Genomic DNA, 25,734 nt, shown 5'->3' on the forward strand with positions numbered 1-25,734 from the left:
TAATAACCATTTTATTATTGCCTCTAGGGCATATTTCCAACAGTCTCCCACTTGCACTAGAGACAATAATCTAGTTACATTGTGATGTATCGAACACCCATAGCATTATGGTGCTGATCATGTTTTGCTCGTGGAAGAGGTTTAGTCAACGGGTCTGCAATATTCAGATCCGTGTGTACTTTACAAATATCTATCACTCCAGTTTGGACATGGTCCTGGATGGAGTTGTAGCGGCGCTTGATGTGCTTCGTCTTCCGGTGAAACCTGGGCTCTTTGGCTATGGCAATGGCTCCAGTGTTATCACAGAAGAGTGTCATAGGACCCGACGCGCTTGGAACCACTCCAAGGTCGGTGATGAGCTCCTTCATCCAAATTCCTTCATGAGCCGCTTCTGAAGCAGCTATGTACTCCGCTTCACATGTAGATGCTGCCACGACTTCTTGCTTGCTGCTGCACCAGCTCACTGCCCCACCATTCAACACATATACGTATCCGGTTTGTGACTTAGAGTCATCCGGATCTGTGTCGAAGCTAGCATCGACGTAACCCTTTACGACGAGCTCTTCGTCACCTCCATAAACGAGAAACATTTCCTTAGTCCTTTTCAGGTACTTATGGATATTCTTGACCGCTGTCCAGTGTTCCGCACCGGGATTACTTTGGTACCTCCCTACCAAGCTTATCGCAAGGTTTATATCAGGTCTGGTACACAGCATGGCATACATTAGAGAGCCCACGGCTGAAGCGTAGGGGACAGAACTCATCTTCTCTCTATCTGCTGCCGTGGTCGGCGACTGAGTCTTACTCAATCTCATACCTTGCAAAACTGGCAAGAACCCTTTCTTTGAGTTTTCCATATTGAATTTCTTCAATATCTTGTCAAGGTATGTACTTTGCGAAAGACCTATGAGGCGTCTCGATCTATCTCTATAGATCTTGATGCCTAATATGTATGCAGCTTCTCCAAGGTCCTTCATTGAAAAACTCTTGTTCAAATAGGCCTTTATGCTCTCCAACATCTCTATATCATTCCCCATCAATAATATGTCATCCACATATAGTACGAGGAAAGCTACAGAGCTCCCACTCACTTTCTTGTACAGACAGGCTTCTCCGTAAACCTGTATGAACCCAAACGCTTTAATCACCTCATTAAAGCGAATGTTCCAACTCCGAGATGCTTGCACCAGCACATAGATGGAGCGCTGGAGCTTGCATACTTTGTTAGCACCTTTAGGATCGACAAAACCTTCTGGTTGCATCATATACAACTCTTCCTTAAGATTCCCGTTAAGGAATGCTGTTTTGACGTCCATTTGCCAAATTTCATAATCATAAAAGGCGGCAATTGCTAACATGATTCGGACTGATTTCAGCTTCGCTACGGGAGAGAAAGTCTCTTCGTAGTCAACTCCTTGAATTTGTCGAAAACCCTTTGCGACAAGTCGAGCTTTGTAAACGGTTACATTACCGTTTGCATCAGTCTTCTTCTTGAAGATCCATTTATTTTCTATGGCTCGCCGGTCATCGGGCAAGTCCACCAAAGTCCATACTTTGTTCTCATACATGGATCCTATCTCGGATTTCATGGCCTCAAGCCATTTGTTGGAATCCGGGCCCGCCATCGCTTCTTCATAGTTCGAAGGTTCACCGTTGTCTAACAACATGATTTCCATCACAGGGTTGCCGTACCACTCTGGTGCGGAGCGTACCCTTGTGGACCTTCGTGGTTTAGTAGTAACTTGATCCGAAGCTTCATGATCATCATCATTAACTTCCTCTTCAGTTGGTATAGGCATCACAGGAACAACTTCTTGCATTGCGCTACTTTCCTGTTCGAGAGGGGGTGTAATTACCTCATCAAGTTCTACCTTCCTCCCACTTACTTCTTTCGAGAGAAACTCTTTCTCTAGAAAGGATCCGTTCTTGGCAACAAAGGTTTTACCTTCGGATCTAAGATAGAAGGTATACCCAATAGTTTCCTTAGGGTATCCTATGAATACGCATTTCTCCGCTTTGGGTTCGAGCTTTTCTGGTTGAAGTTTCTTCACATAAGCATCGCAGCCCCAAACTTTAAGAAACGACAACTTAGGTTTCTTGCCAAACCATAGTTCATACGGTGTCGTCTCAACGGATTTAGACGGTGCCCTATTTAAAGTGAATGCTGCAGTTTCTAATGCGTATCCCCAAAATGATAGTGGCAAGTCGGTGAGAGACATCATAGATCGTACCATATCTAATAAGGTGCGATTACAACGTTCAGACACTCCGTTGCGCTGCGGTGTGCCAGGCGGCGTTAGTTGTGAAACGATTCCACACTTTCTTAGGTGTGTGCCAAACTCGTGACTCAAATATTCTCCTCCACGATCAGATCGTAGACATTTTATTTTTCTGTCACGTTGATTCTCAACCTCACTCTGAAATTCCTTGAACTTTTCAAACGTCTCAGATTTGAGCTTCATCAAGTAGATATACCCATACCTACTCAAATCATCGGTGAGAGTGAGAACATAACGGTAACCACCGCGAGCTTCAACGTTCATTGGACCACACACATCAGTATGTATTATTTCCAATAAGTCGGAGGCTCTCTCCATTATTCCTGAGAATGGAGTCTTAGTCATCTTGCCCATGAGGCACGGTTCGCATGTGTCAAATGATTCAAAGTCAAGAGACTCTAGCAGTCCATCAGTATGGAGCTTCTTCATGCGCTTAACGCCGATATGACCAAGGCGGCAGTGCCACAAGTATGTGGGACTATCATTATCAACTTTGCATCTTTTGGTACTCACACTATGAATATGTGTAACATCACGATCGAGATTCATCAAGAATAAACCATTCACCAGCGGAGCATGACCATAAAACATATCACTCATATAAATAGAACAACCATTATTCTCTGACTTAAATGAGTAGCCGTCTCGCATTAAGCAAGACCCTGATACAATGTTCATGCTTAAAGCTGGTACCAAATAACAATTATTAAGGTTTAAAACTAATCCCGACGGTAGATGTAGAGGTAGCGTGCCGACGGCGATCACATCGACCTTTGAACCATTCCCGACGCGCATCGTCACCTCGTCCTTGGCCAGTCTCCGCTTATTCCGTAGTTCCTGCTTTGAGTTGCAAATGTGAGCAACAGCACCGGTATCAAATACCCAGGAGCTACTACGAGCGCTGGTAAGGTACACATCAATAACATGTATATCATATATACCTTTAACGTTGCCGGCCTTCTTGTCCGCTAAGTATTTGGGGCAGTTCCGCTTCCAGTGACCTTTTCCCTTGCAGTAGAAGCACTCAGTCTCGGGCTTGGGTCCGTTCTTTTTCTTCTTTCCGGCATCTGGTTTACCGGGCGCGGCAACAGCTTTGCCGTCTTTCTTGAAGTTCTTCTTACCCCTGGCTTTCTTGAAACTAGTGGTCTTGTTGACCATCAACACTTGATGCTCCTTCTTGATTTCTACTTCTGCAGACTTGAGCATCGAGTACAACTCGGGAATGGTTCTCTCCATCCCTTGCATGTTGTAGTTAAGCACAAAGCCTTTGTAGCTTGGTGGGAGAGACTGGAGGATTCTGTCAATGATAGCATCATCCGGAAGTTCGACTCCAAGTGAAGTCAGACGACCGTGTAACCCAGACATTTTGAGTATGTGCTCACTGACAGAACTGTTCTCCTCCATCTTACAGCTGAAGAATTTGTCGGAGACTTCATATCTCTCGACACGGGCATGAGCTTGAAAAACTAGCTTCAGCTCTTGGAACATCTCATATGCCCCGTGTTGCTCAAAACGTCTTTGGAGCCCCGTTTCTAAACTGTATAACATGCCACACCTGACCAGAGAGTAGTCATCACTCCGCGCTTGCCAGACGTTTAGAATGTCCTGGGCTGCTGCGGGAGCGGGAGGGTCACCTAGCGGCGCATTAAGGACATAAGCCTTTTTACTTGCTTCAAGGATGAGCTTCAGGTTGCGAACCCAGTCAGCATAGTTGCTACCATCATCTTTCAGCTTGTTTTTCTCTAGGAATGCGTTGAAGTTGAGGTTGACGTTGGACATCTACAATATTTATAAAGACAACTTTTAGACTAAGTTCATGACAATTAAGCTCATTTAATCAAATTAAGTATGAACTCCCACTTAAATCGACATCCCTCTAGTCATCTAAGTGATACATGATCCATGTTGACTAACCCGTGTCTGATCATCACGTGAGACGGACTAGTCACCATGGTGAGCAACTTCATGCTGATCGTATTCAACCATACGACTCATGTTCGACCTTTCGGTCTCTTGTATTCGAGGTCATGTCTGCACATGCTAAGCTCGTCGAGTCAACCTAAGTGTTTTGCGTGTGTAAATCTGGCTTACACCCGTTGTATGCGAACGTTAGAATCTATCACACCCGATCATCACGTGGTGCTTCGAGACAACGAACCTTCGCAACGGTGCACACTTAGGGGAATACGTTCTCGAAGTTTTAGGAGGGATCATCTTATTATGCTACCGTCGTTTTAAGCAATAAGATGTAAAACATGATAAACATCACAATGCAATCATATAGTGACATGATATGGCCATTATCATCCTTGCTCATTCGATCTCCATCTTCAGGCATCGCATGATCATCATCGTCACCGGCGTGACACCATGATCTCCATCATCATGTCTCCGTGAAGTCGTCACGCCAACTACTACTATCACTACTACTATGGCTAACCGTTAGCAATGAAGTAAAAGTAGCAAGCACATGGCGTTGCATCTCATACAATAAATTAAGACAACTCCTATGGCTCCTGCCGGTTGTCATACTCATCGACATGCAAGTCGTGAAACCTATTACAATAACATGATCATCTCATACATCATACATGCAACATCACAACTTTGGCCATATCACATCACATGTCAAACCCTGCAAAAACAAGTTAGACGTCCTCTAATTGTTGTTGCAAGTTTTACGTGGCTGATTTGGGTTTCTAGCAAGAACGCCTTCTTACCTACGTGACAGCCACAACGATGATATGCCAAAGCTATTTACCCTTCATAAGGACCCTTTTCATCAAATCCAATCCGACTAGAGTAGGAGAGACAGACACCCGCTAGCCACCTTTATGCACGATGTGCATGTTTGTCGGTGGAACCAGTCTCACGTAAGCGTACGTGTAAGGTCGGTCCGGGCCGCTTCATCCCACAATACCGCCGGAAAAGAATACGACTAGTAACGGCAAGCAAATTGACAAACCATCGCCCACAACTTTTGTGTTCTACTCGTGCATAGAATCTACGCATAGAAAACCTGGCTCGGATGCCACTGTTGGGTGACGTAGCATAAATTCAAAAAATTTCCTACGCATGTTCAGATCTTCCTATGGAGAGACCAGCAACGAGAGAGGGGTAAGAGCATCTTCGTACCTTTGAAGATCGCTAAGAGGAAGCATTGCTAGAACGCGGTTGATGGAGTCGTACTCGCAGCGATTCCGATCTAGTGCCGAACAACGGCACCTCCGCGTTCAACACACGTGCAGCCCGGTGACATCTCCCGCACCTTGATCCAGCAAGGAGGAGGGAGAGGTTGGGGAAGAAGACCAGCAACACGACGGCGTGGTGTTGGTGGAGAGACGAGGTCTCCCGGCAGGGCTTCGCCAAGCGCCGGCAGAGAGGAGGAGGAAGAAGTGCAGGGTTGCGCCGAGGGAGAGGGAAAACTGTGTCCTCCAAAGGCCAAAAGTGCCCACTATATATAGGGGAAGGGGAGAGGGGGTGCCACCCCTAGGGTTCCCCCCCTAGGGGGTGCGGTAGCCCTCCTAGATGGGGAAAGTGGCGGCCAGATGGGGAGGAGGGGGTGGCGCACCCCTCTGGTGGGCCTAAGGCCCACCTAAGTTAGGGTTCCCCCCCCTCTTTTTCTTTCCCCTGCGCCATGGGCTGATTGGGGAGGCGCACCAGCCCAACTAGGGGCTGGTTCCCACCCCCACTTAGCCCATCTTACCCCTTGGGGTCGCAGACCCCCTTCGGTGGTCCCCCGGGACCACCTCCGGTGGTCCCGGTGGTCCCGGTACGTTACCGGTGATGCCCGAAACACTTCCGGTGTCCGAAACCATACGTCCTATATATCAATCTTTACCTCCGGACCATTCCGGAGCTCCTCGTGACGTCCGGGATCTCATCCGGGACTCCGAACAACTTTCGGTAATCTCGTATAACAATTCCCTATAACCCTAGCGTCGTCGAACCTTAAGTGTGTAGACCCTACGGGTTCGGGAGACAGGCAGACATGACCGAGACACCTCTCTGGCCAATAACCATCAGCGGGGTCTGGATACCCATGGTGGCTCCCACTAGCTCCACGATGATCTCATCGGATGAACCACGATGTCAAGGATTCAATCAATCCCGTATACGATTCCCTTTGTCTGTCGGTATAGAACTTGCCCGAGATTCGATCGTCGGTATACCTATACCTTGTTTAATCTCGTTACCGGTAAGTCTCTTTACTCGTTCCGTAGCACGTCATCGTGTGACTAACTCCTTAGTCACATTGAGCTCATGATGATGTTCTACCGAGTGGGCCCAGAGATACCTCTCCGTCACAAGGAGTGACAAATCCCGATCTCGATTCGTGCCAACCCAACAGACACTTTTGGAGGTACCCGTAGTGCACCTTTATAGTCACCCAGTTACGTTGTGACGTTTGATACACCCAAAGCACTCCTACGGTATCCGGGAGTTGCACAATCTCACGGTCGAAGGAAAAGATACTTGACATTAGAAAAGCATTAGCATACGAACAATACGATCTAGTGCTAGGCTTAGGATTGGGTCTTGTCCACCACATCATTCTCCCAATGATGTGATCCCGTTATCAATGACATCCAATGTCTATGATCAGGAAACCATGATCATCTATTGACTAACGAGCTAGCTAACTAGAGGCTTGCTAGGGACACATTGTGATCTATTCATTCACACATGTATTAGTGTTTCCTGTTAATACAATTATAGCATGAACGATAGACGATTATCATCAACAAGGAAATATGATAATAACCATTTTATTATTGCCTCTAGGGCATATTTCCAACAGCAAGCTCGTTGTGTTTGCGCAGGTACTCTGGACACTTGGCTTGATTCTCCTACTGGATTGATACCTTGGTTCTCAAACTGAGGAAAATACTTACTGCTCCTGTGCTGCATCACCCTTTCCTCTTCAAGGGAAAACCAACGCAAGCTCAAGAGGCAACAGAAGAATTTCTGGCGCCGTTGCTGGGGACTTCTGGCGCCGTAGCAACCACCTCCTCGGCCAGGTGTTTTGGTGTGGATGCGAGTTCATCGTGTTCACCACCTACAACATCTTCACAAACTTCCACCACATCTTCCCTGAGCCCAACGGCATGCACACCCTCCCCTACCAGATGCCGGCCCCGGAGAACGGCGAGTGAGGGGCGCCGGCGAAGGAGGGGCCAAGGAGTCTTCTGCGGGCTGCTGGCCGAGGAGTCTTTTTATATTTTTATCTAGTAGTTGGGGCGTGTGTGCCCGTCTTTTTATATTTTTATCTAGTATTTCTATATGGTGTATGCCCGTTGTATGCTACTAGGGTACCCCGTACCCGATGCCCCTTTATAGTAATATTTCTATCTAGTTTTATGCATTATATGTTTTATGTTTTATACATTATGCACTATATTAGGGGCTGTTTGGATTGTGACTATCTTTGCCATATCTTACCACATTATTTTTGCCACACTTTCCTTACTTGAGTTGCTCAAATTGTTAGCCACACATTGGCTTGCCTAAGGGAATCTTGCCACACTTTTTGTGTCTATGACATGTGGGATTTAGTACTCATTAAAAATGCTTACCTTAGGTGTGGCTAGAACCAAACACCCACCTAACTTGGTCAAACTTGCCTAAGGTAAGTTGTGGAAAAGTGTGGCAAGGTGTGGCAAAATGTTTCAAAAAAATTATGCAACGTAATATGTATTTTCAATGAGGCCATGTCTCTACATGAGGCTAACGTGCATGGTGTAGTGCACAGGTGATGTGATACACAAGGAGTTAGCATGTATCTCGCTAGGGTGGATGTTATAGTCCACCATATGGTGTATTCCGCAGTCCGTCTCAAGGATAAACGGAGCCTCACTCCACTCCAGAGTGAGCGCAATGCCCTCCAAACAAGCAGCAAGCACAGTCTCTAGTGCGTTATTGCATGTATACAAAAACCTCCATGACTCCTCCCTCGGGCTTCGGTACTAACCAACACACCAGGATTCAAAGATGTAAAAAGAAAAAGGAAGACTAATATCTAAAAAGTTCGTGTAGGTGGAAGAACATTTTTCCCGATAAAAATGACACATAACTGCTCGGAACAAGATACCATAGCACAAACTTTGAAAACACCATAGCACAAACTTTGAAAACACCATAACAACCTACTCCCCAAATGCGTTTTTCGAGGCTAACTTTGACCACATGTTATAGAGCAAATAAGGGCTTTGCTACACCTACGTACATGACCTACGTAAACCTACGTGAAGGCTGAGTTTGACGAAATATATATCAAATGATATAAACATCTATAATACTAAACCTATATGCTATCAAAATTAATATCATTATGCATCTACTAATATTGGTTTCATATAATAAATGTTTATATTTTGTTCTATAAATTTAGTCAAAATTTATGAAGTTTGACTTTGACCAAATCTTTTTTATATGAAGGCTGAGTTTGACGAAACAAGCGGCAGTATATGGGCCTGGATATGTTCTATTTGGCCTTGTGCACTTTTTTTTGCACTAGCTACACCTTTTTTATCAACGGGCCTGGATATGTTCTAATCGGCCCTGCCTACCTTCTATATGGGCCTGGCCTTTTCGGGAAACTGTCGACAAACCCTTTTTTTTTCCTTTTCTCCCTCTACCATCGAAACTGAAACTGACGACAAACTGCAGAACTGTAAAACAAAGTGGAGAAGACATGCCGAATTCGTACAGCGCAACGGTTTTATTCAAACATCCATATCATTACGATTGCAGATGATGCCCAATCTATTCACTAACGACTAATTATCATCAAATAAACAAATGCGAGAGCAATTACACAAACATAAAAAATTCCGGCCATCAAATTGCCCTGCTTCTTCAATTCGATTAGTTTCTTCATCTGCTTGTTGAGCTTCTTCAGCTTTGCCGTCCCTGCTGCATCCCCCACAGTAGCACCAATGGAATTGCCAGATCCACACGGGCCCGATCCTAACTTCTCCGCCTCCAACGGTAAATCGAGCTCCCGTGATGCACCCTAGTTGATTCCGCTCTATGTACTCATCTAGCCACTCAAAATGGGCGCATTGCTTCAATTTCTCAAATCGGAAAGATGAACCCTAAATCCCAAATCCGATGCAAAATATGAAATTGGGGGACAAAAACCAAAATTGACATATTGAGAAGTAAAATCTCACCTTACCCTGCTCTTGTTTGCTCTCGCATTTCACGAATTCCCGCCAAAGGTTGCCATTTTTGTCGGTCGTTGTGACTAGCCGCTTCAGGGGTGCGGTACGTGGGCATGCAGGGCACCTTGTCATGGGCACTGTGCCATAGCGCGGCCATGAGCGGCGGGAGGCTGAAGCGGAGCTCGAAATTGCTAGGTCGCGGCCCGGAACGGCGTTGCTGCGCACCCGTCATCGTCGGAGAAGAAGAACAACAACGGTGCCCGTCGGGGAGCGGGGCGAGGATGGGAAGGTCGCGGTAGGGCTCGGGTGTTGCACGGCTCGGTGTCCTCTCTTCTACCAATGCTGAGCTGGATAAGTTAGTGGGTCCCACGCTGTGGGTCTCGCTTTGTTACGTAGGGGCTCACCTGATTCGAGTTTTAAACATGTGTCTTTGGATTAGGCAGCAGTGTCGCACGGCAGCTATTTCTGCGCTGGGATATGTCGCATGAGAGCCATTACAACCAACGACGTCGCATGAGAGATAATACTGTTAGATTGATCTCTCGTTCGATGGGCCCAAGCGCCCATTGGAACTTTGACCCACGCCCTGATCGGGGGCGTCCAGCCCAAGCAAGGCTGGTGGGCCCCTGTCACGCAGTGCTATATAGAGGAGGTGGGACCATGGCACAAGTTACGTGGTTCGCCATCGCCACTGGTTACCCACTCCTAACCCTAATCCGATCTAGAGGGTTGCACTAAAGCGATAGGAAGTCCACCGCCGCCGCTACCACCTCTCTCTCTCTCCTTCCCGCCGTCGTCACCACCTCACGATGGTCACCGGAGGGAGCTCATCGAGTACACTACAAGGTAATAATCTACCACTCTCACCGAACACATCTAGCCTTGACAATCCAAGGGATCTATCAATGGTATCATGAGCCACGAGGCTTTTGATATGTTTTGGATGAAGAATGTACAAGTAAAGATTTCCTCTCCCCGATATGAACCCGAGAAGGGCAAAGATCAAAGAAAAGAAAGCTTCACCGGAGTTCTCTCCGGCAAAGAAGCGCCGCCGCAAGGCCGCGCCTGTTCCTCTCGATCCCCACATGAATCGGCATGCCGAGGTGTGGGGAAGAAGAACCTACCTCCTCGGAGGCAAAGATCGGATCCTATGAGATCCAAAAGGCATACAAAAAAAGGCTAAGAAGAAGGGGAACATGCCAAGCAAAGAAAAGCCACCCCTCCGGGGGCAAAGTACATGCACCGCGACCACGTCGTTCGACGGCGGCGCACTTCCGGTAAGGGAACCGCGCCATCGGTGAAGGGGAGGCAACGGCGCAAAAGGTGCAACGGCGCAAAAGGTGAAACAGCGCAAAGGCCACAGTTATGCTCCCTCCAGTGGGCAAAGGGCACCACCACCCCACCATTTTGACAGCAATGCGTTCACCTTCGAGGTGCTCGCACTCGCCGGCAAAATGGGCAGAGGAGGTGCCACTGTGCATACCATGTCTCTCTCTTTCTCTCTGTGGGAATGGAGTTGGAAAAAAGAAAAAGAAACGGGGAAAGGAAGCTGCAGCAAGGCGCACGCGGCACGGGACCTTTCGGTCGCCGCTGTCGGCGGCCAGATCTGAGCCCTCCTCGGCGGGGCAAGGTAGCCGCCGCGCGAGGGAGGGCCGAGAGCTGCGCGGCCGAAGAGAGGCGCGGTGCGCTGCTGCTGCCCTGGTGCATCACCGTGGTGTGGTGGCCTGGCAGGAGAAGGCAGGAGCCGGCGGTAGCCGTGACTCAAAGAAGACGCCGCGCTAGGGAGAGCGCAAGAGACAGCTGACGCGGAGCTCCTCAGCGGGGCAGGAGAGCCGCCGCACGAGGGAGGCTCGGCCACCACGGGAAAGAGCCGAGAGAAGCGAGGGGAAAGAGCACCAGCGAAGGGTGGCTACAGCTGCGCGCGCGGCGCGGTGGCTTGGCCTCGCCGGTGGCCGAAACGGCTAGGAGCGCGCAAGAGAGCCTCTGCTCTCGAGCAGCTCGAGGACGAGAAGAGTAGAACGGCGCGGCAAGGGGAAATGAGGGATAGGGTTTCCCCCACCCGACTCACCCTTTTTGTCCAAGCGACATGCGCGGATGGCCGTCGGATCTCCACGGACGGTGGAGATCAAAACCCTAGAGCCTCTGAGCTCTGGACTGGGCCAAAAGTAAAGGCCCTGGCCGAGGCATGCCTCAGGCGGCTGCAGGAAGAGCCTCGCCAGGCACGTCATGCGCCAGGCCGAAGGGAACCGGCCCAGATTAGGCCACGGGTCGGCCCATGCTGGCCATTTTCCTTTATTTTAAGGAATTATTATTTCTGTCTATTATAGGCAGATTTAAAATGGTTTTCTATGCATTTTTTTCCTACCAAAATATGTTTAGAAAATAGAAAAGAAAATGTTCAAAGTTTCTGTAAATATAGAAACAATAGTGACATTATTTTTCTGCAAAGAAAAATAAAAGTTTTTGAAAATATAATATTTTTTTCAGAAAAATAAAAGTTCATGGCATTTATAGAAGTATTTATAAAGTTCATGAATTTTATTAAGTGACAGAATATTCTTTTTTCTGTAAAGAGTTTGTAACATGAACAATGTTATTTTTCCTAAAAAGAAAAATAAATGGTTCTGAAAATAAAGGAAGATTTTCAGAAAAATAAAAGTTCATGGATTTAATAAAAGGGATTATAAAAGTTCATGAATTTTTAATTTTAATAGAATAATTTTCTGTAAAGGTGCATGAGCTTTATATTCACGTTTTTCCGCTGCGAAGTAAAAGTTTAATCCTCCAATTAAATTGGAACCAACGGGAAAATTTAATTGGAAGAACTGTTCTTAGCAATGTTTTTTCCCTGTGGGTGAAATAAGATTCAAACAGTTTCCGCTATGACAATAGAAAGATGTTTGTTTTAAAGTTAAAATATGGTATTGTTGTTTTCTCACCAACGTTGATGATAACAATACTGTAATTGTATGAGTCATCTTATGTTCAAAGCTTAAATCTCTGATAAATTTTGTATCAAAGTGATCAATTTTTAGAGCACGGACAGAGAAATGTATATTTCTTTTTCTGATGTAATATGGTTGATGATGATTATTATTTCTTAGTAAAGTTGTTCAATAGAAATTCTATCATCACATAGTTTATGAGTTATATGCATTATTTCCATTTCTGCCCAACGGTGATATGGAATTAATGTAGAAGGATGATGTTTTATTCTAATTCTGCCACAACAGTGATTTAGAATATACAAGAAAGTTCTAAAAGGTTTAATGTGCATAATTTTAACCAGACCAACGTAGGGTTATTTTTATGCTCATTATTGTTTTGTTTATTGGCTAAGCTCTCCCAGACTAAAAGTTTTTTTTCATGCTTTCATTCATGAAAGCGAATGGTTGGGTACTAGTGACCCGAAAGATGAGAAAGAAAGGTCATAACTTGAGGGAATATATTCTCTCTAAAGAATGGCTTCACAAGAAAAGATCTCTTGGATATTAATTCAAGAAAAGAAAAGAGATACATCATTGAGAGTCTTGGTTAACGAATGTCTTTCATGTACTCTCTATGAAGAAGTCTCCTTTTTCAGTCAACATGATTGAGATGAAACAAGCAACATGCATGTTTAATTTGACCAACGTCGGATCAAGCATGTGTGTCAAAGATAATTCAGATTTATTTCTGAATTTGATGATCGAATATGCAGTCAAAAGAGCCAATTATGGCATTTATGTCCCTTACAGGGAATTACCCGCATGGCGGGAAGAGTCTGTGAAAATACCTGCGTAACTGGGTAAAGTTGACATTGTATTATGTCAACAATCCGTGTATAGCGGGAGAAATTTTCGAAAAGGGCTTATCTAGTATGACAGGAGATAGCTATGATGACTCATTTGCTGTTAATGTGTCCCACTATGGGAGAAAAGTATGGAGTAGCTATTAAGCTTTCCTAGTATCGACCGTACACCTTATATGTAACGGTCATTAAGCAATCAATAATCCAAAGAGGATAAAAGTAACAGACGAACCTAAAGACAAGAATGATATGCAAGTGTGACTTGCAAAAGTGACAATTATAAAGAATTCTATTGAGTTTCTGAAATGAAATGAGGAAAAGTACTCCCATACTAGTTAACATATAACTTCATTTTGTATGAAGTGATAAGATGAATGAACTAGATAATCAAAATTTCCTCAATTCACAAGAGTTATAAATGGGTTTCGAAATTGTGGCAGAAAAGTTCTTGCCACATTTCGAGGGGAAGAAAGAGATATGAAATACATTGTAGTGTATTTCATGACTCCTCTGTACTTTAGATGATGTGATGCACATTATGCATCTAAAGTGATTCATTAATGAAGACTGTGATTGTCAAGGGGAGTACGACAGTCATTATAACACCGTCATTATGATACCCCTAAAGTAAAGAAACAGTTGTATTTTCGGATCTTTTATAGTACTGAAAGCAGACTAAGGAATACAACAATGGTGCTTCAAGTACCATAAAGAAGAAAGTTTAAAGATACGCCATTTCTTTGGTGAAGATGGAGTAATCTGGGGGAGTATGTTGTATGACCTATACAACACCTGTTGTTAGCTCTACAAGGGATCTTGTGATGCAGGTCCCTGTAAAACCTATTGCCTTTTGGAAATGGGTGACTATAGAATTAATTTGCCTCTTGGCAATGACAGAGCAACGACAACCCCATATGAAAGGAGTGCCAGTACCTGAGATTTTGATGGTCTCTAGGAATGTGAAAATCAGATACTTGTGATTACTATAAAGTCTATGTTAGTGAAATTCCACCATTTGAATTTCACTAACATGGACTTTATGAAGGGTCTACAAGGCAAATGTGACTCCAAAGGAAATATGTAAAGGTGTAAAACATGACTTAAATCGAAAGATTTTTGTGTAAATAAAATGAGAGAACAATTGTATTCATGCAAAGTTATAGAATGGGAAATTCGTTTCCCAATTCCTGTGCATGTGGATGACGTCCTACTTGCAAGTGGTGATGTCAGTCTACTGCAGGAGGAGAGAAGAAGTTCTTGTCCTCAAAGTTCAAAAGAATAAAAAGGGTATTAGGAATGTCGCATGAACATACTAAGAAAGATCTCTAAAGTATGCACACGAGAAAACCTACGCCTGTTCTAATAGTCAAGGGTAATGGAACTGGAAACTATGGTGTTCCAAAAGTTGACAAGAAAAGAATGTAAACGGATATGGTACCATATGCTTCAGCTGTTGGAAGCTCAATATATTACCCTGACACAGTTCACGTATATATCCGGGTTGTTTTGGCAATGTCCAGTCCATATATAAATCAATGGAATGGAGTCAAAGATATCGGCCTCATGCTGAAAGAAATAAGTGCTCTCAAAAGGTTGTGAGTACAAAGGGAGGACTTGTGAAATGTATAGCGAAATCCACAATTGTCGCTAACTTTCATACTCGGAGTTTTGTGTGGAAAATCTCCAAATGAGTGAAACGGTTGTCATCAATGTGATGCAATGATGTGTTATAGCTTGATATGAGGCCGAGGGACACGCAAAATGGTTAAGGCTACCTGTACCCGGAGTTGATAATGGTTGACAACAACGATAACCATTTAAAGTTTTTTCGCTCCTAGCACAACGAGTCAAGTGTTGATGCCAAACACACTGACAAAGAGTTATGTGTTGTGAAGGAGAAAGTCCGGAATTATGGAGAAATGCTTGAAGCATAAAAGCAACAGACAAGTGTTTGCAGATCTACTTATTAAAGGCTTATCGCCCAGTGTGTTCGGAGAACACACAGTCGACATGGGTTTTATGGTATAGTCTAAAATTTCCGTACAATAAAGGGCCCAAGGTTAAAGAATTTGTTTCAAAATAGAGAGGTACATTGTGGCTGTCTGATTCTATCGGCTATTGAGTTATGACGATGAAACATGCCCTATGTATTGATCTGTTACGAAACGAGTAAAAGTTAAAAGTATATGATGAGATCAAGGAGGAGAATGTTAGATTGATCTCTCGTTCAATGGGCCCAACGACCCATTGGAACCTTGACCCACGCCCTGATCAGGGGCGTCCAGCCCAAGCAAGGCTGGTGGACCCGTGTCGCGCAGTGCTATATAGAGGAGGTGCGGACCATGGCACAAGTTACGAGGTTCGCCACCGCCACTGGTTCCCCATTCCTAACCCTAATCCGATCTAGAGGGTAGCACTGAAGCGATGGGAAGTTCACCGCCACCGCTACCACCTCTCTCTCTCCTTCCCACCGTCGTCACCACCTCACGATGGTCACCGGAGGGAGCTCATCGAGTACACTACAAGGTAATAATCTACCACTCTCACCGAACACATCTAGCCTTGACGATCCAAGGGATCTATCAAATACAACTCAACGACGTCGCATGGGAGCTATTCGCCCCGCGTGCGAGGCCAGCCTTCGGCGCCTTGGAGTCGACTGCATCGATCTCTACTACCAGCACCGCATCGACACCCGTCTGCCCATCGAGATCACGGTCAGCCTTGTTCCAGAACCCAGGTAGATGACGTTGATCATCACACACAACAATTGTTCATCAGTTACTTGCATTGCCGTATCAAATTGGCCTATTTTCACAGCTGACCAGCTGTTTGTTTTGTTGTGCCAGTAGATGGGCGAGCTGAAGAAGCTGGTGGAGGAGGGGAAGATAAAGTACGTCGGCCTGTCGAAGGCCTCCGCTTCCACCATTAGAAGAGCCCACGCCGTCCATCCCATCACCGCCGTGCAGCTCGAGTGGTCGCTCTGGACCAGAGACTCTGAAGAGGAGATTATCCCTACCTGCAGGTCCAAACCATTTCATTTCAATTCAGGCATACTGGATACTGCATTTTATCGTATTGTTCTCTTCTTAGTTCTTAATTATCCTGCAATTGCCAACACATTTATATGTTGGTTCGTTCTACAGGGAGCTTGGCATCGGCATAGTTGCATACAGCCCCCTTGGCAGGGGATTCTTCGGCTCAGGAGCAAAGTCGGCAGATAATCTCTCCGACCGCGATATCCGCAAGGTAATGCATTTTCACCTTGAATATATAGTTCAAGTTTTGTGATCACATATCAAACACATTTTTGTTTGTGCAGAATCTGCCCCGGTTCCAGGCCGAGAACCTGAAGCAAAACCAGCGGATCTTCGAGAGGGTGGACGAGATGGCGACGAGGAAAGGGTGCACGCCGTCGCAGCTCGCCCTCGCCCGGGTTCACCACCAGGGACCAGATGTTTGCCCGATCCCGGGGACTACCAAGATGGGCAACTTCGACAGCAACCTCGCGGCGCTCGCCCTCAGGCTTACGCTGGAGGAGATGGCCGAGCTAGAATCGTACGCCGCCGCGGACGCTGTGAAAGGGTCCGGGACCTACAATGCGGCCAACACGTGGATGAGCTCGGATACCCCTCCGCTCGAGTCGTTCAAGGGAGAGTTGGCTGACTGATTGTGTCACCTCACTTGTATGGTCGGTTACCAGCCATAGTGTCTCCACTTGTTTCTGAGATGCATCATTCCCATTTACCTTGATGATATTTTCTCTTTTGACATTTTGTTCCAGTAGTTCGGTGTGGGGAGTAGTGCTGTGGTAGTCCGCCTTCCGTTCTTGTATGCGTTCACAGTTACACATTTCCTGTGATGCTTTTATCCCTTTTTCCGCCGTATGTTGAAATCTATTCCCTTCATTTTTAAATACTCCCTCCGTCAAAATAAGTGTCTCAAGTTTAATATAACTTTATATTAAAGTTAGTACAAAGTTAAGACAGTTATTTTGGGATGAAAGAAGTATAATCTTTTTAGAAATTTTATTATGGACTACATACAGGTGTAGACATATTTTAAAGTATAGATTCATTCATTTTGCTTCACTTGTAGTCCATAGTAAAATCTTTAAAAAGACTTATACTTCCTTCGTTCTTAAATATAAGACCTTTTAGAGATTTCACTATGAACTACATACGGATATATATAGACATATTTTAGAGTGTAGATTCACATATTTTGTTCCGTATGTAGTCTATAGTGAAATCTCTAAAATGTCTTATACTTTGGAACGGAGGGAGTATTTAGGAACGAAGGGAGTAATAAAGCTTCCGTTTACAAATTGTATGTGTTTATAAAACCCTGTTGGGTGTGATGTTTTTCTCCCTTCTTCCTTGTGGTGGATATGGTGTTTTCCCTTCACGCTAATGGTTCCTTCACGGCCTCACCGATCCCTGCCATTTACTTTTCACTAATATATGTATATCAAAATGAACTAAATTGCTAAACGTATGCACACACAATCACAAAATATCATCAAACCCCAAAGTTTCACAAGACCCAACTATACAAGTGCATAAAACAAGGGCAAATATATATATATACAGATGTTGTCATTTATGAACATGTCCTCCGCCGCCCGCTTGTCTGGTATTTCTAAGTAGCATTTGATATTGTATCCGCATTCTTTGATCACATAAACTCGTGTTTTATACATGTTTTAGCAGATTCCTAAGTTACTCAAAGAACAGGTAATGGTTGTGATATAGCATCACTAGGTGCATCGCTGATGCTTGCCAAGGAGAAAACTAGAAGGTAGAAAGCATCCGATGGTTAAGTCTCAGAACGTTGTCGTTGATTGCATCTGATGTGTCCAACGAGGTATTTGCAGGAAAGACGGCAAAATGTACCTTCGGGGTATCTAGAAAGTTTGAGTATTTCGACATCCAAGAATCAAATATTGTTGCAATATTCAATTGATATTCTTATGTTATGTTTAGTGTTTACATACCAAAACGTAAACATATGATCTTCTGTTTCATCATGGTGGTTCGTTTACAAGACAATCATCATATTGAAATCTTACCTGTGGTAGCTTCACATGTGTGGGTGTGAATAATGGAAAAATAAAAGCTAGGGTCATGTGATAGTGTGATGGATGCAACCAATGCTGTCATGTGTACATGTTTTTTTGTTGCATAAGTCCTGTCTACATATTGAATATATGTGAAATCAGTTTACCTTTATGATGTCGTACATAATAAAAAGATGTGTAGCCCATCAAATTACTCACTGTATTCCATTGATTTGTAAGTGTGATGCCTTCCATGCTTTTAGTTGTGTTGGCAGATTATTGGATGTTAAGAATTAAGAAAGATGCTATGTTGCCTGCAATACTAGGTTTACAACCTAATGTGACATGCTTATAGTGCTCCTTAAAAAAATTGTTTAAAGAGCACAGCCTAATAATAACCTATATGTTGTTTCGCAAGGGAAAACTATATGTTGTTACCAGACACCGCCAGCAATCTAAGGCAATGGAGTACGCATATCTGTCTAGTTCATTCGTGAAAGCGCATATCCATCTAGGTTGGTAACTGGTGAGGCAGGAAAACTGAAATGCGAATAATCTGAAAATGGCAAATCGCAGGTAGTAGCACGCACCGCATTTCCGTGCGGTTAACCAGCATGGTAATTCAGTGGTTCATTACTATAATAAACTCTATATAAAGTGGGCCAGCAAACCCACACCCATTGCAGTAGCAAGGAAGACCAAAGCACAAAATGACAATGCGATGTACTTGTCAGCATACCCAAGCTCAAGGCTAGATCTTATAGGTCAAAACAGTATCCCAGATCATCTGCACCGCAGACTCCAACATCCCCTTCAGAGTGTCCACCTCTTGATTCCCATCCTGATAAATGATTAACAAGACATAGTCATTGCGCTGTGCAATCCACAGTCGGTTAGAAAACACAAGATCGACAATGCTAATTCCGAGTACCCATGTGTTGGTAGGAAAACAGAATGTTAGGTGTGCACATGACATGATAATTCCAATTGAGAGTACCCATATGTCAGTACTAAAACAGGATATTAGGTGTGCTCATCGCATGCATATGAAATAGACACCATAGGATTGTTGTTTGGGCATTAGGTCAAAGCCAGTATAAAATGCAGATCCGCCACACATTCAACTAAATTATTTGGAAAGGAACATCACAGATAAAAAAAATGGTATTATCTTATGAATTGATTTATTGTGTACTAACCTGCAGTCTCTTGGATATGCCAGTTAGCTTGAAGGTAACTTCATTGGAAATCTCTCCGGTGGAGCTGCGGTGGTCAAACCGGTCAGCACACCTTAGCTTCAACCTTAAGGTTTTATTCCTGAAAGCTTTATAGCTTGTATGCCACACTCCAACTATGCTGAACCTCTCACCAATCGACTCATTCCCAAATGCCCATCTAAGTCCCCCTTTGGCATCAGGATCAACAATGGCTGAAGATACTAAGCTCTTTATGGCATCTTCCACTTCAGGCTGCAAGTGATATCAGATGAGTATGCACAAGATAAGCTCGTAACAGAAAGTCTCAAGGCAGTTCCAATATGAACTCACGTCTATGTTTTTCAGGATCCTTTTCGTACTCAACATCAGCCTTAAATCAAGATCATTAAACAGGCAGGATATGTCTTCCACCAGCTGCCGTATCTGGTTCAATTCAACCTGCACGAGAAGTAACAGTGGAGACTAATGAGAAAGAAAATAGCACAAGCCACAGTACGTGGGTCACATATTAGAATCTTACCAACTGGCCCTATACATGGTATAAATGAAAATATGAAATTATGCCCAACAATATCTGCACTGGAATGAAAAGAAACAAGGCAAAAATGAATAATAATCGCATCAAGATATAGACAACATCTGCCAGCGAAACGGTCTCACTTCAACTAATTCCAAGCAAATATAGTTGCTTTTCCATAACAATGTGGTCAGACTAAGTTTTATTGCTGCGGCTTTTTGAGTTAGAAAACATAAGATCTAACTGTCCAAGTTATAGACCAAAAACAAGAGACACGGCTGCTTTAGAGAAAGAAGCAAACACCGCCTACTTGAGTGGCAATCAAAAGACCACATATAGTGGTACACATATAGTGAATGATTTTATGTATACAAACTGATTATATTTACTCGTGCCTTCGTCTGAATTGCCCAAAAATTCCTTTGAATTAAGACAAGCATGACAATTGATGGCTAAAAGTTAGCAGCATACATCGTCTCAATGAATACAAGCTTATAGATTACGTATCTCGACAGTCTTGGAGTTCTTAATTGTCAGGCGTAAAAGAATAAAACTATGCACAATCCCGATATTTCATAGTGTGTAAGCATACCCACATAATCAATGCCTGGTAGTTCTAAAAGTTAACTGTGACGCTAAGTTCTGAGAACCAAGAAAAGACAAAATGGTAAGCACACCTTGTGGATTGCAAGCTTCCCATCCTCTTGCACGGTGCATTTGCAAGACATGGTGGAATCACTTCGCTGCTTGTCAAACACCTATCAGGAGGTATTTACAGGCCCAAAGTCAATAATTCACACTCGTCTGAAAATTGACCAGATATATATAACCCTCAAACTGTCAGGACGCCCAAACCTTGACATGGTAGTGCTCTTTTGATGAATCGAACTCCAGATCCGTCAGCTTCCCAATATATTGCCCAATCTCATCCACACACTTGCCGGGCAAATTCGTATAGAACGATTTACGGACCTGGCTCTTGGATCCTTCTGCCCCTGCTTTTGCTGCGTCGCGAACAGAGTCTAGGGAGACGGGTCCGCCGCTAGGTCCGCTACACAAAATCACCCAAAGAAAGCAGCCCTTTGCGCATTAATCAATGTGATGTGACACGAAGCACAGGTTCAAGAAATGGAATGGTGGGGTGGACAAATGTAGGAGAAGACTCACGGTTGGAACAGGACCTTGCCCACCCTTGCCAAGAGGCTCAGCTTCACCTCCTCGTCTTCCGTGGGCGGCGCATCGTGCGCCGTCGCCGTCGCCCTCTCCGCCGCGGCTAGGAGGTCCGGAAAGAACCTGTCGACGATGGCCGCGACCGCGGCCTCCGTGGAGCCGGGGGAGATTTTTGGGGAGGAGGGGGCGAGGACGAGGGGCTTGGCGCCGGTCTTTCGCTCGATGGGATCGCAGGGGAAGGGAACGAGGCGGGAAGATTCGGCGTCGTCGGAGCCCGGTGGGAAGGGCGGGAGCGGGGACCAGCGGGAGACGCAGCCCGCGGCGTGGATGATCTTGTTGTTGGACGGGCGGAGGTGGTGGCGCCCTCGAGGGTTGGAGGAGATGGAGAGGGACTGCAGGGAGGAGGTGGGCGGCGAAGGGGGCTCGGTGCTGCTGGAGTGGCGCCGGTGAGGCGGGAGGTAGGCCATCGCGGATGCCCGATTGGCCGGCGGCGAGGAGGTCACAAGATGGAGGTTTTGGGGAGGGGAGAAGGGGAAAGAGGGGAACTTGGCGGTGGACTGTGCTGGAAACTAACCGTCCCTTCTTGTTTCAACTTCCAAGTCCATTTTCCTCAAAAAAAAACTTCCAAGACCATTCATTTCCAGCTTAAAAGAAAGTCCCTTCACTTCTCTATATTTAGTGCCCTTACTTCAATATTTTATGACTATCTGCTTTAGCTAAAAAAATATATTTAGGCTTAAATTGTCTTAGGACTAGATCCATAATATTTGTCATGTCTAAGATACGCTTAATGTGTTATTATCATGCACATGCTTTTATTGTAGGCTTCACCACGTTTCGTGCAGATATTATTATACTTTGTGAAAAGTAATTCAAAATGAAGGAAGTAAACTTTTAATGAGTTTAATGTTTACATACAAACTGTGTATATTTTTTATAAAGTTGAAAAGTTAAATTTTGTTGAAGAACACAAAAAAAATGAAATGTTCTTTTGCTACATTAACTTATGGCACAGTTTTTTTGAAAGTACACAAAATGTGTATCATAACTTTATAGAAGAAGAGAATTAATCATACAAGACCATTACAGCTTGCTGCGAACAGCAAAAAATAGCACCAACTCCACATCTGGCTAATCCAAAGACAGCCGCAACAACCACCTATGGCACAGTAAAGGAGACTTAAATGGTCACTCTTATGGAATTTTACAAAGTGAATGTTATAACTTATAATGTACTTCCACTGTCCGAAAATAAGTGTTGCTAATTTAGTACAAAATTATACTATCTCCAATCCTTTAAAAGTGTCATAGTTATGAATTAACCTCAGTTTAAAACTAGTTCACAACTAAGATTATTCAAGTGTGTACTGAAACTAGTTTTGAACGATGCCCAAGTCTTGGTCCTCAAGTGAGTACTCAAACTAGTACTGAAACTAGTACCAAGTCTTGGATGCACCAAAACTAGTACCGAAACTAGTGGGTAGACATGACCAACGTGAGATTATGATCGAAAAGATGAGCACCAATGCTCGAAATAGGCTTTCGCCCCGTTTTATAGATAAAGCAAAGATCCATACAACCATTCTATAGTCAAACACCACAGAAGTCGGGGCCATGGCAGAAGCTCAACCCAAAGAAAAGTAAGAAGAAAGAGGGGGAAAAAGCCACCTGGTGGCGGAAGGCTCGAGCGCCTATGACGAAGCGAGGCAGCGCGTCGTAGCCTGAAGCACGTCCAGCGTGGCCTCCAGCCGCGCCCTGTCCCGCTGTCTAGATAAGGGATGTCAATGCTGCATAAAAGCAAGAAATTTGAAGAGGGAGTCAGACGCCTGCCTTTGGAATATCCTCTCTATCACCATCTTATTGCGTGTCATCCAAAGGGTCCATGCCATCGCCGCAAAGATGAGCCAGAATAGACGGCGTGTTGGAATTATGCCCTAGAGGCAATGATAAATAAGTTATTATTATAATTCCTGTATCAAGATAATCGTTTATTATCCATGATACAATTGTATTGAATGAAGACTTAGATACATGTGTGGATATATAGACAAAACACTGTCCCTAGCAAGCCTCTAGTTGGCTAGCCAGTTTATCAAGGATAGTCAAGGTCTTGTGACTATGTACAAGGTGTTGTTGCTTGATAACTGGATCACATCATTAGGTGAATCATGTGATGGACTAGACCCAAACTAATAGACGTAGCATGTTGATCGTGTCATTTTGTTGCTACTGTTTTCTGCGTGTCAAGGATTTATTCCTATGACCATGAGATCATATAACTCACTGACACCGGAGGAATGCTTTGTGTGTATCAAACGTCGCAACGTAACTGGGTGACTATAAAGATGCTCTACAGGTACCTCCAAAGGTGTCCATTGAGTTAGTATGGATCAAGACTGGGATTTGTCACTCCGTGTGACGGAGAGGTATCTCGGGGCCCACTCGGTAATACAACATCACACACAAGCCTTGCAAGCAATGTGACTTAGTGTAAGTCACGGGATCTTGTATTACGGAACGAGTAAAGAGACTTGCTGGTAAACGACATTGAAATAGGTATGCGGATGCTGACGATCGAATCTTGGGCAAGTAACATACCGAAGGACAAAGGGAATGACATACGGGATTATATGAATCCTTGGCACTGAGGTTCAAACGATAAGAATATGTAGGATCCAATATGGGCATCCAGGTCCCGCTATTGGATATTGACCGAGGAGTACCTCGGGTCATGTCTACATAGTTCTCGAACCTGCAGGGTCTGCACACTTAAGGTTCGGCATTTTTTATGCGTATTTGAGTTATATGGTTGGTTACCGAATGTTGTTCGGAGTCCCGGATGAGATCACGGACGTCACGAGGGTTTCTGAAATGGTCCGGAGACGAAGATTGATATATAGGATGACCTCATTTTATTACCGGAAAGTTTTTGGAATTACCGGGAATGTACCGGAAGTGACGAATGGGTTCCGGATGTTCACCGGGGGGGCAGCCCACCCCGGGGAAGCCCATAGGCCTTAGGGGTGCCTCACCAGCCCTTAGTGGGCTGGTGGGCAAGCCCAAGAAGGCCCCTCCGCAGGATAAGAAAAAATCAAAGAGAAAGGAAAAAAAGGGAAGTGGGAAGGAAGAGAAGGACTCCACCTTCCAATCCTAGTTGGACTAGGATTGGAGGAGGATTCCTCCTCCCACCTTCGACCGACCCCCTTGGGGCTCCTTGAGCCTCAAGGCAAGGCCCCTCCCCTCCCTCTTATATATATTGAGGTATTAGGGCTGATTTGAGACAACTTTGTCACGACAGCCCGACCACATACCTGCACGGTTTTTCCTCTAGACCGTGTTTCTGCGGAGCTCGGGCGAAGCCCTGCTGAGATTCGATCACAACCAACCTCCGGAGCGCCATCACGCTGCCAGAGAACTCATCTACCTCTCCGTCTCTCTTGCTGGATCAAGAAGGCCGAGATCATCTTCGAATTGTATGTGTGTTGAACGTGGAGGTGTCGTCCATTCGGCACTAGATCAGAGCGGATCGTGGAACGGATCGCGGGACGGTTCATGGGACGGTTCGCGGGGCGGATCGAGGGACGTGAGGATGTTCCACTACATCAACCGCGTTTATTAACGCTTCTGCTGTGCGATCTACAAGGGTACGTAGATCGGAAATCCCCTCTCATAGATGGACATCACCATGATAGGTCTTCGTGCGCGTAGGAAATTTTTTGTTTCCCATGCGACGTTCCCCAACAGTGACATCATGATCTAGGTTCATGCGTAGATGTCATATCGAGTAGAACACAAAAGTTTTTGTGGGCGGTGATGTGCGATTTGCTGCCCTCCTTAGTCTTTTCTTGATTCCGCGGTATTGTTGGATCGAAGCGGCTCAGACCGACATTACTCGTACGCTTACGAGAGACTGGTTTCATCGCTACAAGCAACTCCGTTGCTCAAAGATGACTGGTGAGTGTCGGTTTCTCCAACTTTAGTTGAATCGGATTTGACCGAGGAGGTCCTTGGATGAGGTTAAATAGCAATTCATATATCTTCGTTGTGGTGTTTGCGTAAGTAAGATGCGATCCTACTAGATACCCATGGTCACCACGTAAAACATGCAACAACAATTAGAGGACGTCTAACTTGTTTTTGCAGGGTATGCTTGTGATGTGATATGGCCGACGATGTGATGTGATATATTGGATGTATGAGATGATCATGTTGTAATAGTTAATATCGACTTGCACGTCGATGGTACAGCAACCGGCAGGAGCCATAGGGTTGTCTTTAAACTAATGTTTGTGCTTGTAGATGCGTTTACTATATTGCTAGGATGTAGCTTTAGTAGTAATAGAATGAGTAGCACGACAACCCCGATGGCGACACGTTGATGGAGATCATGGTGTGGCACCGGTGACAAGAAGATCGTGCCGGTGCTTTGGTGATGGAGATCAAGAAGCACGTGATGATGGCCATATCATGTCACTTATGAATTGCATGTGATGTTAATCCTTTTATGCACCTTATTTTGCTTAGAACGACGGTAGC

The 25,734-nt window shown here is 44.8% G+C and overlaps 2 protein-coding genes across 2 annotated transcripts in view; one reads left to right on the top strand and one right to left on the bottom strand.

Annotated features, from left to right (window-relative positions):
- Positions 1-16,905, top strand: part of LOC123405164 (probable aldo-keto reductase 2) — a 50,892-nt gene extending 33,987 nt beyond the window's left edge. Inside the window, exons 4-7 of the mRNA XM_045098961.1 lie at positions 15,849-15,952; positions 16,088-16,260; positions 16,382-16,484; positions 16,558-16,905. Coding sequence (XP_044954896.1) covers positions 15,849-15,952; positions 16,088-16,260; positions 16,382-16,484; positions 16,558-16,905 — 728 coding nt within the window. The remainder of the gene's footprint in view (positions 1-15,848; positions 15,953-16,087; positions 16,261-16,381; positions 16,485-16,557) is intronic.
- A 1,966-nt stretch (positions 16,906-18,871) lies between these two features.
- Positions 18,872-21,773, bottom strand: LOC123401463. Its single transcript, XM_045095288.1, has 6 exons — positions 21,196-21,773; positions 20,884-21,079; positions 20,706-20,786; positions 19,842-19,949; positions 19,494-19,763; positions 18,872-19,135 (listed from the first exon to the last, which is right to left on the bottom strand). The coding sequence occupies exons 1-6, from the start codon at positions 21,663-21,665 to the stop codon at positions 19,046-19,048; spliced, it is 1,215 nt and encodes a 404-aa protein (XP_044951223.1). The 5' UTR covers positions 21,666-21,773; the 3' UTR covers positions 18,872-19,045.
- Between the last annotated feature and the right edge of the window lie 3,961 nt (positions 21,774-25,734).

Source organism: Hordeum vulgare, chromosome 6H, assembly GCF_904849725.1.
Source record: "Hordeum vulgare subsp. vulgare chromosome 6H, MorexV3_pseudomolecules_assembly, whole genome shotgun sequence".
Lineage (NCBI taxonomy): Eukaryota > Viridiplantae > Streptophyta > Magnoliopsida > Poales > Poaceae > Hordeum > Hordeum vulgare.

What these genes read in the sequence shown, in the direction of transcription:
- LOC123401463 (XM_045095288.1), bottom strand. Translation starts at nt 21,665, where the DNA reads ATGGCCTACCTCCCGCCTCACCGGCGCCACTCCAGCAGCACCGAGCCC. An exon ending in GGCAAGGTCCTGTTCCAACC is followed by an intron (nt 21,080 to 21,195) that starts GTGAGTCTTCTC and finishes GATTTTGTGTAG; the next exon opens with CGGACCTAGCGGCGGACCCG. An exon ending in GCATATCCAAGAGACTGCAG is followed by an intron (nt 19,136 to 19,493) that starts GTTAGTACACAA and finishes ATCATTTATCAG; the next exon opens with GATGGGAATCAAGAGGTGGA.